We start from the raw sequence: 15,243 nt of genomic DNA, 5'->3' as shown, positions 1-15,243 counted from the left end.
CGTAGCTCTGCCCTCTGGCACTAAACAGGATAAATCTTAACTCCTTTTCAAAATGACAGTTCTTTAAATACCTGAAGACAGCTTTCCTGCCATTGTCCCTCCTTCCCCAAACCTCTGCACAGATCTTACTTTCTTGTGACTAACACCATCTTTGGTTCCTTCCGTCATAATCTTTAGGATCCTCCTCTGCTCTTAAACTCCTCTCTACCTTTAAACTTTTCCTTGGTCAGTCCAAACTTCTTGCTTTAATTGATGTATGGTTTCTGCATAAAAATAGCATAGTTTTTGAAATCCCTTTTAAACTGTAAGGTCCCTGAGGGCAGGGACCAAGTCATATTTGTCTCCCTTAGCTCCTAACAGTGATCTGTATAAAATGTCAATCAGCAAGCATTTATTAAAGTTCCTACTATGTACTAGGTGCTGGGGATACAAAGACAAAACCAAATTGTCCCTGCCCTCAAGGAGCTGACATACTTATGGAGGAGACAACATGCGGGTATAAGGTATCTACTGAATTGATATAGGGTAATTTTGGGGCCTAGAGGAAGCACTATCTGGGGAGTGGACTCAGGCCCCAAAAAAGAGGGGAACTTAAGCTCAGTTTTGCAGGAAGCCAGGGATTTTTCCAGGCAGATGGTGGAAGGAGAGCATTCCATTAGAGGCTATTTTCTCCCTCTTCCTCGACTGTCTCTTGACCCCAAGACCAAGAGGAAGAGTTTCTATACTCCTTGTTATCCAGTATCTTTGCTGTACTATCCCACCTTCAGGGCCAACGCTATCATGTTATACCTTCCAGTTTGCTTTTTTTACTTATGTGATGTTTCCCTTTTAGGTCTCCTGCCCATCTTCTTCAGTGACTAGTGCCTGGCTCAGTCTTCCTCTCCAATCCATCTCCTGTCGTCTCATGTTGTCAAAGAACCCTTTTGAACACTCAGGCTTCATCACTCCTCAGCGTACCCAACTCTAGGCCCTACTTTGACCACACACCTTCTGTGTCCTTAGCACGTGAGACTTAGGAACGCTGGACCTAGAAGTGCTGGTCTTCCTGTGACCTTCTGATTGTTTGCTTCTCCCTTTGTCTTCCCTCCTGAAATTCATACTCTTCCCCGTGATTCTGACCTCTGGCCCTTGGATGTCCTTCCATGTTGCCTTGGCTGTCTCCCCAAGTCTCACTTCAGTTGCCTTTATGCCCAGTCTCAATTCCCCTGGTTGCTATTTTGGTCATTCAAGAATGCCATCCTTTCCTACCTGTCAACTTTTCCCTCCTTGCTAATACTCAACCTTGGGTAATTCAGCCTTCTGATTCCTGTTTCTGAGAGTAAGCATCACTGGAAAAATAGGCTCATGACCATATACTGATTTTATCCACTGTGAATTTGTGGGTACATCACCTCATTTGGGCCCAGCAACCTTCTTTGTCATCATTTCTTGATCCTCTTTTATTTCTTATAGCAAATATTCCAAATCTTTTCATCTCTTCTCAAAACCCCAGTCTTAGCTCTAGCCCCATATTTAAAGCAAATAATGCTTCCACCTACTTCAGTGAGAAAATAGATGCCATTTGACCTGATTTGCCTAATTTCTTCTCTACCTCAACACTTGTCATTATCTTTTTCCATTCTTTGCTCCATCCTCCCTTTCCCTATTCCTTACCAAGGTTAATCCCTCTTCTTGTACTTTTGATTATACTACTTCATCTTACTTTTCCTAGGATCTTAATCATCCTTCTCTAGTCTGTCTTGAATCTCTCCCTCTCCCTCTCTCGTGGCTCATTTGCCGGAACTACTATCCCATATTTCTTCTACCTGACAAATGTATTGAAAAAAAATAGCCCACACCCATTGCTGGTACTATCTTGTCTCCCACTCTTTTTTCAGTCCTTTGTAATTTGTCTTCTTTGCTGAAAACTACCCCCCCCCCCAAAAAAAAAAAAGTCACCAGTGACCTCCATGTTATTAAATCCCCAGTCTTTTTTTCTCTGTCCTCATTCTGGACTCTACTGTGAGCATTTGACATTATTGGCCACCATCTTTGTTTTATACCTTATCCTTTCTTGGCTTGGGAGGTGGTATTCCCTCCTGGTTCTCCCAGCTCTTTGGCTGCTTCTTTTCTGCCTCCTTATCTAATGCCCTTTTTTTTTCTTACCCCTCATATTTTTAGATGAAATTGTTATGTTTGAGTAAATTTGTTGTAAGACAGCTTTTTTTGTTGCATTCTTTAGGAGAGGAATTTGAAACTAATTTCTTATGGTTGGGGGTTCTCAGTCAGTTTCAGTTATGCTAGCCATTTCCCCCATTATGACCACCTCTTTTTCATTTATAACTTCAGAAATTCTTGGTTATGATATAACTTTTTTAAAACTTTTTTTTATCTAGCTGTTCAGTGTGAAAGGAAACCCATTGAAGTATCACGAGAGAAATCTTCCAATTGTGCAGCTTCAACAGAAAAAATTTACATCCGAAAAGATCTTCGAAGTCCGTTGGCTGCAACTCCAACTTTTGTAACAGATAATGAAACAACCAGGTATGGTGTAATTTGGTGTGGCGTGGTGTGGCATGGTGTGGCAGTCTGTACATGTGAAATAGCATCTGGTTGTTTTTCCTCCCAGAGGAAAGGGGCTGATATGCCTGTTTGTTCCAGGTCTGCAGGCCTGCTGGATTCTGGAATGTTTGTGAATATTCATCAGTCTGGAATCAAATCAGAGTCAGCTATGCTGATGACCCCTGATAAGGTGAGTAGGCAACTACTGGAGACCAATTTAAAATTATTGGCCAAGGTTTTGAGAATTTTCCATTACATTTATATCTTGGCATCAGTCTTCCCAGGATGTTTGGTCTTAGATCATTAGTTAATCAGTCAACCAACAAGCATTTATTAAGTGCCTATTCTATGCCAGGAACTGTGTTAGACCTTGGGGACGAGTAACTAAACAATTTCTCTTCTCAAGGAACTTTGCTTCTAATGGAGAGATAAGGGTATATAAATGAATATATATATATGTATATGTAATGATATGCAGAATAAATATAAAAAGAATAAATACATGGTCCTTAAAGAGAAAATGCTTGGGAGGAAGGGCATGAGAAATTAAGGGGTGTTGGAAAGACTTCATTTAGAAGATAGTATTTAAACTCTGCCTTGAAGCAAGGGACTCTGGGATCAAGGTGAAGAGAAAGTGTGTTCCAGGCCTGGGCACCAACCAAGTGCAAAAGCATGGAGACTGGAGATGGGGTATCACATGAGAAGAAAGAATGAATGAATGAAGTATTTATTAAGCACTTACTATGTGCAGAGCACTCTGCTAAGCTTTGGGACCACAAATAGAAAAGTCAGGCACTCCTTTCCCTCCCTGAGTTCATACTTTAATGGGGGAGAAAACCCCCATGGAAGGTTTTAGCTGTGGGTCAGATAAAAAGGTTCCATGGTATTTCAATGTAGCAGCAAAGCTAGTGCTCATACCTCTTCTTTAGTGTCTTCTCCACTGATAAAATCCTATCACTTTCTGATGTTGAACCATTTGACAGAGCTAAAGACTGGTGATAAGAACTTTGTTTTTTGGACCTGTAGTAGCTGCCACTATAATTTGGGAGGAACAGTCCCCAGACTACATCTGCACAGGGCTTGCTTCTCAAGATGTTGGCCAAGGACACTGGCCTGGAAGCTTTGCTCTTCCCAGTGCTCTTGGTTTCAGGGTACTGGGTTGCCTCCCATCAGAGTATGAAGGGAGATAGTAATCATGGTGGCATGACTGGACCTGTCAGGCTCATGCTGCCTCCTGTCTCTCCCTCAGGCTACTTTACTTCTTCAGTGAGGTTGGCCTGCTTGCCTTGTATGTGACCATGGGCACAAACAGAAGCCCAGTTTAGCCAGATCCTTGAGTGTATGAAGAGAAGTGATGAGGAATAAGTATGGTAAGAGAGGTTAGGGCCAGCTTATGAAAGGATTTAAGAGATAATTAGAAGAATTCATACTTGATCCCAGTGGTATCACAGAGCTTCTGGAGTTAATATCTCTCAGCTTTATCTCTCCACTCATACAGCCAACATCCTGATTTACTTCATCTTCGCCTCTTACCTGGATCCTTCCTATAGCTTCCTAATTGGACTTGTCTCTCCCGTTTTGTCTTCTTCCAAATTCATCCTCCAACTATGATATGCTCTTCTCAAAGCCCAGGGCTGGCTGGCCATACTGTTAGCCCTCCTTGAGAAGTTTCAGTTGTTCACTGTTGGCTCTAAGATAAAATATTGACTCCTCAACTTGCAATGAAGGCTTTTTGTAGGCTGGCTCTAACCTCCCCTTCCATTTTACCTTTATATTACTCACCTTCTCTTCATGTACTCTACATTTTACCCAAATCCATCTCCATGTTGTTTCATAGGCTGTCCAGCAAGCATAGAACATCTTTCCGATTTATTTCTGCATCTAAGAAGCTTTCTTTTCCTTTAGATCTAAAGTTCAGATGTCACCTTCCAAAGAAAGCCTTTCCTCATGTTAGTAGGCTCTCCTTCCTCAAATGATGTATTTATATGTTTAAATATTATATTCCATAAGTAGAATACAAGCTTCTCAAGGACAGGGACTTTCCCATTTTGCCTTTGTAGCTCTGGCATCTAGCACAAAGTGCTTAATAAGTAAATGCTTGTTGAATAGGTGAGTTCTGTAAGTTGGGGATAGAAATGTTTGATTCTCCACAAGAGAAGTTTTTACTTCAATTTAGACAGTGAAAACATTTGTTATGAATGCTATTAAGATTTGTTAATGCTTCTTCTGCATTCCTACAGTTTTTAGAGTGCTGCCATGCTTTATGATTACCAATATCTCAAGTAGAAAGATTCTTGGAATTTGAAAAAACTACTTATATTGCTTCTCACAAAATACCAAGCAATACTGACAGTTGGATAAAGGATGAAAATGAGATTTGGATGTGATTGTATTGCAAGGTGACTGTAGTTTAGAAAAGAGATTGTGAAATTCATTCTCTAAGACTTGGAAAGAGGAGAAAATAGAATGAACCAATTTGTTTAAGCTAGGCATATCCTTTTTTAAAAAAAGGTAAAAAATTGTTATGCTGGCTAGAAAATAAGCTTTGTTTGCAGGTCTAAGATTTTTAAGATGTTCACCATTGAAAGTTTATTTCTGGAGGTAGTGATTAGACAAACTAATCCTTTGTCAAAATGGCATGGGACATCTTATATAGGATGTAACTTAGTATTAAGAAATGACTAATTGTACTCACGTCTTCCATTTATACTGATAGTTGGAAAAACACAACCAAATACTACCTTCTTTTAAGAGTCCTTGACAGCAGTAATTTGAAAATTCACCAGAAAGAAATGTTGTATACCAGAACTCTGTGTTCAGTAGAAACAAGATAAGTACTCCCTGTTTTTTAGAGTAGAAATCAGAATTTTTCTTTTTGATAAATGAGGAAACCCCAAACACCTTTACTACTGAGGCTAAGATATGATTTTAAAAGCAAAGTCTGGTAGTTTTTTGACTAGAAATTGAAAAGTAAATATGCTTAATTTATCAGCCCTTTGCTTTTCAAGGAACATGTTTACTCCTAATCCCCTTCCCCAAAACACACACTCATAAACACATACGCATGCGTATAGCAATCCACCATCCTTTTCAGTCTGTAGATAAGGATTTTTTCCATCCTGAGAGGACTTTTCCCATAAAATAGGCATTGGGCATTTTTGTCATTGGTTGATATTTCCCCTGAAGAATAGAAGATTTACACAAAGGGGATTACACAAAGGGCAAGGACACAATGGCCATCTTCAGGTAAGATCATAACATAGTAAGGTTAGAGCTGGAAGGGGCCTCAGAAGTTATTTTTCCTGGTCCCCTCATTTAATAGACCCAAAAATTGAGGTCCAGAGCGTTTGAACATTTCTCCCAAGGCCACAGAAGTAGTGAGTTTGACAGAACCAGCATTTAAACCCACATCATAAGACTCTAAGCTCATTGCCCTTTTCATTGCGCCAGAGGCTGGCACGTGGAAATAAGATTAACTGTTTTTTCTTTTTGGTCCCAGAAAGCAGAACTAGGAGCAATAGATGTGGAAGCAGCAGAGAATCCTATTTCTGTTTGATGTAAGGAAAAACTTTACTATCTAAAAGTTGAATGGACTTCCTGAGAAGGGAGCAGGCTTCCCTCTGCTTAAAGGTCTTCAAGAAAAGTCCACATTATCACTTACTAGCTATACTGTAGAGAGTATTCTTATACAGATATGGGTTGGACTGGAGAGCTCCTGGCATCTATCTCAAGGCAGCCTTCTGCTTAGAACCCCATCTCAGACATTTAAGTGATATGACTTTTGGGAAGTCACTTGACCTCATCTGAAAATGGGCATTATAATGTTCATGCTAACTACCTCACAGGTTATCGATAAAGAAGCACTTTATAAAATGTCAGTTTTATTACATCTCTCAGATTCTGGGATGGTTTCTATCTTTTTCTTTGGTACATTGAGATGAAATATGGAAAGCATTTCTAAAACTTTGGAGCTGTTATTTTTAATTTAGAATTTACATTCGTTAATTCAAATCCCCACGATGTCTCTCTCTACATTTCAAAAGCTAAACTTGAATATTTCAGAGCATGAAGCTCGTGAATACCAGAAAGGGGAGGTTACTAATGCTTATTATTTCCTTTTGATTTTTTTAAAGGCTGAATCATGTCAGGGAGATTTAAGTACATTGGCCAGTGTGGTAACATCCTTAGCAAATCTTGGCAAAACAAAGGACATTTCACAAAGCAGTCCTGAGCTCTCAATGATTGAAAGCTTAAGTAATGGAGACACATCATTATCTGACCTGCAGCCGGAGGTACAGACCAGCAGCGATGTGACGAGGTAAGGCATCTGTTGGATCATTAATGGGGAAGCATTGCTGTTTGATGTTTTTTCAGCAAGAATCATATTCATACATTTAATTTAAAAAATTGTATACAAGGAAACAGTATATAGTCTGTTCAAGAAGATTTGTGAAGATTATACGCATATATAGTATATGAGGCACATTGAGCATTTAGAGAAAAATTTCAGGTAGTATAGTGTTACCTAAAATAACAAAACAGATATTTCACTAGATAATGATAGTAAATTATATATGTGGGAAGCATTGGAAATACTTTAAGACTTGTTTTACTTTTCACAGGATGATAATTAGGTTCTAGTCTTTTAGAATGTTTGATTAACCATATCATTTTGCCCATGTGTATATGTAGAAAGGAAAGTCATCATAATATCATAGATTTAGACCTGGGAGGGACTTCAGAGGCCATGAGTTCCAACCCCCTTGTTTTACAGAGAAGAAAATTGAGATTCAGAGTGGTTAAGGACTAGCCCAAGGTCACATAGGTATTGGTGACAGATTCAGGATTTAAACCTAGGTCTCAGCTCCCAAGTCAAGTTTTCTTTTCTGTCATGTCTGGAAATGTTTAAAGGTATCAGTGTCTTGGCAGTGTGGTGTAAAATGTTTTTCCAAGAAGTTTTCATTAATCATCTTTTGGTGGGGGAAGAAAGGGCTATTTTAAAAACAGTATTTTTCCAGTTTACCAATAACACTTCTCCAAAATCTTTTGAATTTCTTTTCCATATCTTTTTGAAAATTAGTTTTTAAAAATCTGCTATTAAAGTCCAATTTTTTTACTTAAAAGTTCAATATTAATAGATAAGAGTTTAGAGAGCTAATTGGGACTTTTAATGTCTTTCTATGAATCATTCAAAATATTGAGAAAACCATGATTTAAGGTGCTTAATACAAATGTAGATGAATAAATTTCCCATTTCTAAGCATCTTTGGAAGACCCTGTACTCTAAAAAGACAGGGCAGGCAGTTGAGTGTCACAAGTAGAGAAATTTAGTCTGAAGAAAAGAAGCCTTAGAGGAAGATGATAGCATTTTTCAAGTGCAATAATTTAGATTTTTTGAAGGGCAGTCTTGTGGAGTAGTGATGAGCTGTAGGGCATCAGGGGCTAAAAATCTGACCATTGAATTGATCCAGTAAGGCAAATTGGAGCTCAGTGAAAAGGAGAGGTGCTTTCCTAAAAATTAGAGCTATTCAAAAATGTAATAATCCATGTCAGTTATTATCATCATCATTATTATCTCTGCAATCTAGAAAACATTTTATGTGTGTTATTCCATTTGATATGTGCTCCCCAGTCAGGTATTAAGCTCTCTGTGATTGAAAGCATCTAAGCAGAAGTTAGGAGTCTAGAGGAGATTCAAGAATCAGGTATACACTTGGGCCAGACGCTGCCCAGGCCCTTAAGGTTCTGATATTCTCTAAGCCACAATTTATGGGCCCAGCATCTCAGATGATTATAATTTTATGTTTAGATGTAACTATGTACACCATACTTTTAAAAAACTAGCACAGCATTTGAGTAAGATAATTTAGAGCAATTCAGTGCTACAGAGACTTTGTTATTTTTTTCCATGATTAAAGTTATCCTCCAGAGGATATTTATTGTATCTTGAATCTAACACTGCATCAAAATTGAATCCTTATGAGATCATTTGTGTACTTGCTGTATGTTCAGGATATATGGTATTCGATCTTTCTAACTTTAAGTTAAGATTACTTCTTCCCCTTTTCCTAATGAAGTTGACATAGCTTATTATACACCTTTCTAAAGAATTTCTCAGTGGAAAATAGATGCTATAACCCCAGGTTTTGAAGAGGAACCTTCTTCAAAATACGTTTTTATTTAATTTGCATATCTTAAAGGGGCCCCTAGATGTTTGATGGTATTTTTAGCTTATAAAAAATTCACAAAAAAATTATCCTTATGTATGAATCTTTGCCTTTTTGCATGGTTGCCTGAGGGAAAATTGGAGGTTTTGCCCCAAGGTGCTATTTTTTAAATGATGCCATACTAAAGTTTTAGCATCTGAATTTTACATGTATTTCTTTCTGTTCTGGAGTTTGGCATTGCTCACTACTTGAGATCTCTCATTGTAGGGCATTTGACACCCTTGCAAAAGCTCTAAACCCAGGGGAGAGTGCAGCATGTCAGAGTTCAGTAGAGAGCATGGAAGCAAGCGTACACCTGATGGCTGGAGAGGCAAGCATGAATATCGTCGAAATAGAGGGACCACTTCTCAGCGATGCACATGTAGCTTTCAGGGTATTTGTCCCCTTTTTTCTAAACTTACAATGTGTTCTTAATTATTCAGCCTCATTTTAATCTTGGCCCAGCTTCAAAGGTATTGTTTTTTCTCCTGTTTTTGAAGTTAGTCAAACCTTTCATAGTAGCAATAATGTTATATTAAGAAGCATATCTGTTCATGGAGGGGTGTCCCTAATAGCACACTGTATTTATAAACAAGTTTATCAATAGTGCACTTAATGGGGTTCATGTGCATGTGACCTTACATAAAAGTTAAGTTTAGTACATATTTGAACATGGAATGTTAACTACTTTGTATGTGCTGGCATTCATGTTCTGATGAACTGGTAACTGCTTTTGTTCAATGGCTAGCTAGCTACTTCCTCTTTCAGAAAAGATACATCCAGACCTAAGACATTTGGCTGTCTGGTAGCCATACAAAGAAAATAATCTTCTTTGTTATTCTGAGCAAAGTTTAAATTCCTCCCTTGATTAAATTTCTCAATAAATGTTATTCAGATTAGGTGCCTCTGAATGCTGTTAACAGAGAAGGAGAAGCTAAAACTAGCCACCATTACGGTGAATTCTTAAGATTTGAGAGCTTTCAGAATTCTGGAACCTTTTTTGGTAGGAGTGAAGAGGATACATTTGTGGTAACTTGCTATTAACAGTTTTAAAACCTATAATAACTGAAGAAGAAACAGAGGGATAGAAAATATTTTATCTACTGTAAGTTTTTTTAAGATGATCAACTTTCTTCATTGATGTTTGGACTGAAGCTTTAAGTTACTTGTAAAATCTGTCAGCCCTGGTTTTTGCTGTCCAACTATCTCATTGCTTCAGTCTTATATGTCTAGCTTAGATAAACCCTAATTTCACTCTTCAGGTCAGAAGGAATCAGTAGTTCCTTACTTAATTTATTTTTCTTTCATATTTAAGGGATTTTTCTAGAGTAGTCCTTAGAGTTTTTAGTTTTACAAATAAAAGAAAGCATTGCTCCCAAACTGAGCAGCTCTGCAAATGCTTAAGTATGGGATCATTCTATGTGGGGCTGGGGCTGTCATGATCAGCTCATAGCAATTCTAATCTAGAATTTCTTAGATAAAATAGTTGCCAATCCAGGAAACACTATAGGGTATGGCTTACTTGCTTTTACCTCTAGAGATATCAGTTGAAACCTATGTGATGTCCAACATTTTAGAAAAAAGTTTCCTATACAAAAATAGTCCACGACATTCTCCTTTCTGTCATAAGGTTTATTCCCCCCTTTGTTCTAGCAATTAGAAAAATGTTTACTTTTTGAAAATTCTTTTGTTAATTCTTTCTCATCCTAATATATTCTTGTTGAAACAGGCAGTTTCCACCTTTGTTGAAGCAGTTTTAGGGCTTGATTAACCTGGTCTGACCTAATTTCTTTTCTACTTAAAATTCCAGTCTGAGAAACCTTCAGCTTTAGGAAGCCTGGTATCCTCTCCCTGCTCTTCTTTCTCTATCACAGACACAGGAACTACTTCCATGTTCTCTACTTGTCTTCTTTATTTTATTTTATTTTATTTTAATTTATGGAATAAAACAAACATTTCTATAACATAGTATAATAAAAAAGGCAATTGTACATGAAACTGCAAATCTACTGTGCACACTGTACATATTTCTATTTATCAGTTCTTTCTCTTGATGCAGATAGTATCTTTCTTCATATGCCCTTTATAGTCAATTTGGGTATTTATAATAGACAAAAAAAACTTATTCAATCTGAGTCGTTCTTAAAACAATATCGCTGTTGTTGTATACAATGTTCTCTTGGTTCTACTCATTTCACTCTTCATTGTTTCATGCAAGTCTTTCCACATTTTTCTAAATTCAATGAGCTCATTTTTTTTTTTTTTTGGTCTTTTTGGAGGGGGGAAGGCAGGACAATTATAGTTAAGTGACTTGCCCAAGGTCACACAGTTAAGTGTCTGAGGCTGGATTTGAACTCAGGTCCTTCTTACTCCAGGACCGGTGCTCTATTCACTGCCTCACCTAGCTGCCCCCTCATCATTTTTAATGGTATTCCATCATAATCATATTCCACAACTTGTTCAGCCATTCCCCAATTGATGGGCATCACTGCAGTTTTCAGTTCTTTGCTACCACAAAGAGAACTGCTGTAAATGTTTTTGAACTTATAGGTTGTTTTCCTTTTTCCTTAATCATCTCTGGAAATAAACCAAGTAGTGGTATTGCTGGGTCAAAGGGTATAGGTACTTTAAGGCAATCTACTTATCTTTCTTGTAGTTTAGATACACATTTCCGTTTCTAAGATTAGCAGATGTTTTCAGGCATATACCAGAGTGCTTATTTCTTGTGACCCCCTATTGAGTTCCAGGACCTTGGTACTTAGAGTAATATTATATTTTTAGATCCCATCAGGGTTTCCTTGTCTTCATTATCCCCATCCTAATACTAGATATTCCAGGTCATTTGGAAATCTGCCTTTATTTCTCTTCCTAGGCCTCCCAGTGATTGAAGATGTATATTAGAGTATTTGGATTTTTTTTTATTAATAATGTAATAATATTTTATCTCCATAGGAGATAAGAAGGCAACATAGTAGAGTGGATAGGGCACTGAACTGGGAGTCAGAAAGACTGGAGGGAAATCCCATCTCAGACATAAGCTATGTGACTCAGGGCAAGTTACTTACATTTACTATACTTGTTTACTTGTCTGTAAAATTAAGGGGCTAGACTTGATCACCTCCAGAGTCCCTTACATTTAGAGACTCTTACCCCATCAGATGGGGCCTCTTGAGTATCATGATCCTCAAGACCCACAGAGAGTAGATAATTAATATCTAAGGCCCATAACTCTGAAATGGTCGAATCAGGTAAAAGTTGTACAGCAGAATGTTCAGAAATTAAGAGTATATTTGTTAAGAAACAAGTTGTTTTGTTTTGTTTTTGCTGCCAATTTACTTTAATATAGCCTTCTGTACTTTTCCATTCACTTTTTCATACATTCTCATTTGGTTCTTGTTGCAACTTGGTGAGGTTGGATATTTTGTTCACAATTTCAGAGAAGAAATTGGAGACATGGGGAGATCACATGTTACCAGGCTGGCTTTTAGCAGCATTTTATGTCCTTATTCTTGTCTTTAAAAAGGATCAGGAAGTTGTAGAAACAAATGGGAGCATCTATAAATTAGAAATAAAACTTTATGGTTTTAGAAAAAAAATCTCCTCTTAAAAGAATTGATTCAAGCCAGATGGATTTTGGTTGCCCTAGTTTTCTTCACTCAGTTATGAAAAACTTAAACCAAGATTAAAATTTTTTTTGCCCTTTTGCAGTTTGGAAAACATTCATCATTTTATCACTAGGGCAGTAAAGCTGAAGGTAGAGAAACACACTTGGATATCTGAAGGACTTGGGCATCTTTTCTCCATGAAAGACATGTCTCATGGCTTATTACGTCCCTAGCCAAAACCACTTTGCTCACTTGAAAGATACAGATGTCATATTTTAAGCAAACCTAGCTTATAAAGCTGATGCACTAGTAAGTGAGTCCTTATTTATCCAAGATAAATGGAGTCCGAAATCTTCAGTCTTTGGAATGCATTTAAAACAAGAAAATAGTTTACAATCTGTATGAAGCAAAAAAGAATCCATGCCTTCATTCTTGCAGTTAGTCACCTTTCATGCTTAGCTCCTCAGTTTCCAGGCCTTTTTTTACCTCGAAAAATTTTCACTGCTGTTCCCACTGGCTAAATGTAGGTGTGTTATACTAAGCGATTTTGTTTCCTATCTTAACTTTGAGAAGGGAAAAAATAGCTTGTAGGCAAGGAGAGAATTATTGCTTAAACTCATATATGTAAGTGGATGGCATTATTATACATGAAATAGATCTGCTTCCATGTGAATATATTATATACTAGCCAATATGTGCTGTGATAAAATAATTTTGATATTGCAAATGCTGTGGATTTGTTAAAAAGTAATTAACCTACATACCAACCACAGGATTTTTGGTTAAATACTCTTAATCTTTTTTGGTTAAAACTAGTAAACTTTGATAATTCCCCTAATTTTCTAGGCTGTTTTTTCCACTTACCTTTGGTGAGTTCTGAAAAGGTATGATGGTTCCCAATTTGTTTTTCATCTACTTCTTAACCTAGTCAGTTGCATCATCTGCTTACTTGCAGTTCTCTCCAGAAATGTCTCAAACAATTACATTTCTGTGTTTTTCCCCAATATTTCTCCAATGTTAAGTTCAGAGAGGTTTTTGATACATGAAATGTGAGTGCATTTGTCCTTTTGGATCATTTTGTTGTTACGATGGGTAAAAGAGCTATGGCTAATATTGAACAAAGGCAGTTGGATTTTCATTTTCATTTCATTATTCATTTTTAGCTTTGTAATGTTTCTGTTGAACCTTTAGCTGAGAGCCCCTCTGTAGTCCATCAGCTATAGTAGCAAAGACAAGGGCTAACGCATTAAAGACACTTACTTCATTGTAAAATGCAAAGTAGCTAAGTAAAAGCTTAATGGGACATGGAAGATTCCATGTTGTATCTAAACTTCATTTCATTTGAAATACAAAAGGGGCCTGTTGTTTTATGACCTGGATGTTTGATTTATTTGCGTGAAAAAAATAAGTGTTCATTGCATATTAAAAAAAAATGTTCAGTATGTACTGTCATTGCAAATTTTTACAAACTTGGGAAAAGCAGTAGCTTCCAAAATAATGATACCTTCAGTAAGCAAAGCCAGTTGGCTCAGGCTTCTTCTCCTTTCTGCTGGTTTTTAGCTTCTCTGGGTCTCTTAGGCTTCTAGAATATTCTCTGTAGAAGGACCCTTAGAAATTATCTAGTCCAGTCTCTTTTCTTTACAGATGAGGAAACTGAGAACCAGAGAGAGGAAGTTTCTCACCTACATCATAGAACAAGAGCTAGAACCTGTGTCCTGATTTTATTTTCTCTGTACCAAAAACAGTTACTGTATTTAAAATAAAATCTTATGTTTCAAAAAGTTTTTATTAAATTAAAATAGTTTTTCCTACCTGTATGTCTAATGCCCAGCACCCTAAAGTAAGCATGTTAAAACTGAACTAACCATCATCCTTCCTTCTCCTCCTCATCCCCACCCCTAGCCCAAACCTGCTCCTAACTCCAACTGCTCTATTTCCAGTGAGGGCCCCACAGTTTTTTCCTACCCCCAGGACCACAACTTTAAAATCAACTTTCTTCCCTCTTCTGTGCTCCCCATAACCAATCACTTGCCAAGTCCTATGGATGCCTCAGTGATATTTCTTACACTTGTTTCCATCCTTCCTAACAACTCTGTTACCTTTGTCTCTCATTTCTTTTCATCTCTATGTGATAGCTTCCTAATTGGTTTTTCTGCCTCAGTCTATTCTTCTCCAATCTATCCTTCACACTGCAATTTGAATAATCTTATCTTACTAATGCACTTTTCTGATTCCATCCTTTCCATCTCAAAGACTTTCTGGGGTTCCCCATTCCTTGCCAAATAAAGTATAAATTCCTAATCCTGGCCTATAAGACCCTCCAAAATCTGATTCCAGTCTACCCTTTCAGCTTTACAACATGGTGTACTCATTCTTTTGTTCTCTCCTCTTTGGTTTCTGTGCCATTGTCCATACTATCCCTTGTAAATGCCATGTACTCCTTTTTCCCCTCTATCCCCAACTTAAATGCTACCTTCTCCTAAAGCCTTTTCTAATCTTCCCCTTGCAAAAGTGAATTTTCATTGCTGAAATTTCCTATAGTACTTTGCCTAGATCTGTCCTTTGTACTTAAAACTTTTCCCTGAGCAATAGCTCTTTGTATACATGTCTTCCCTATCTCTTCCCAATTACTTTCTCAGCTACTTGAGAGCAAGGTCAGTGTTTGTCTATCCCCAGGACCTAGAATTTAATGGCCAATTTTGACAGTAGGTTTTTTGTTAAAAAGTGATTTCTAGTAACAATATTGCTTTACTTTATTAATTTGTCCTAATGAGAACTCACAAGGTGCCTCATTAAAGTTTATCTGTTGCTTAAAGTCTACAACATGAAGCTGTCTTAGAGAAGGAAGGCCCCTGGTTTGAAGCTCCCAGTCACCCAGTCACCCAGGAGTA

General features: G+C 37.4%; 1 protein-coding gene across 1 annotated transcript in view; it reads left to right on the top strand.

Moving 5' to 3' along the window:
• Positions 1-15,243, top strand: part of NR2C1 (nuclear receptor subfamily 2 group C member 1) — a 61,336-nt gene that overhangs the window by 21,365 nt on the left and 24,728 nt on the right. Inside the window, exons 6-9 of the mRNA XM_069095066.1 lie at positions 2,376-2,523; positions 2,641-2,731; positions 6,675-6,859; positions 8,976-9,141. Of these exons, the coding sequence (XP_068951167.1) occupies positions 2,376-2,523; positions 2,641-2,731; positions 6,675-6,859; positions 8,976-9,141 (590 nt within the window). The remainder of the gene's footprint in view (positions 1-2,375; positions 2,524-2,640; positions 2,732-6,674; positions 6,860-8,975; positions 9,142-15,243) is intronic.

Source organism: Petaurus breviceps, unplaced genomic scaffold (assembly GCF_028583685.1).
Source record: "Petaurus breviceps papuanus isolate PSGF00001 unplaced genomic scaffold, PetGlider_PUasm1.0 225, whole genome shotgun sequence".
NCBI classification, from domain to species: domain Eukaryota; kingdom Metazoa; phylum Chordata; class Mammalia; order Diprotodontia; family Petauridae; genus Petaurus; species Petaurus breviceps.
This window is presented reverse-complemented; position numbering and strand designations above follow the sequence as displayed.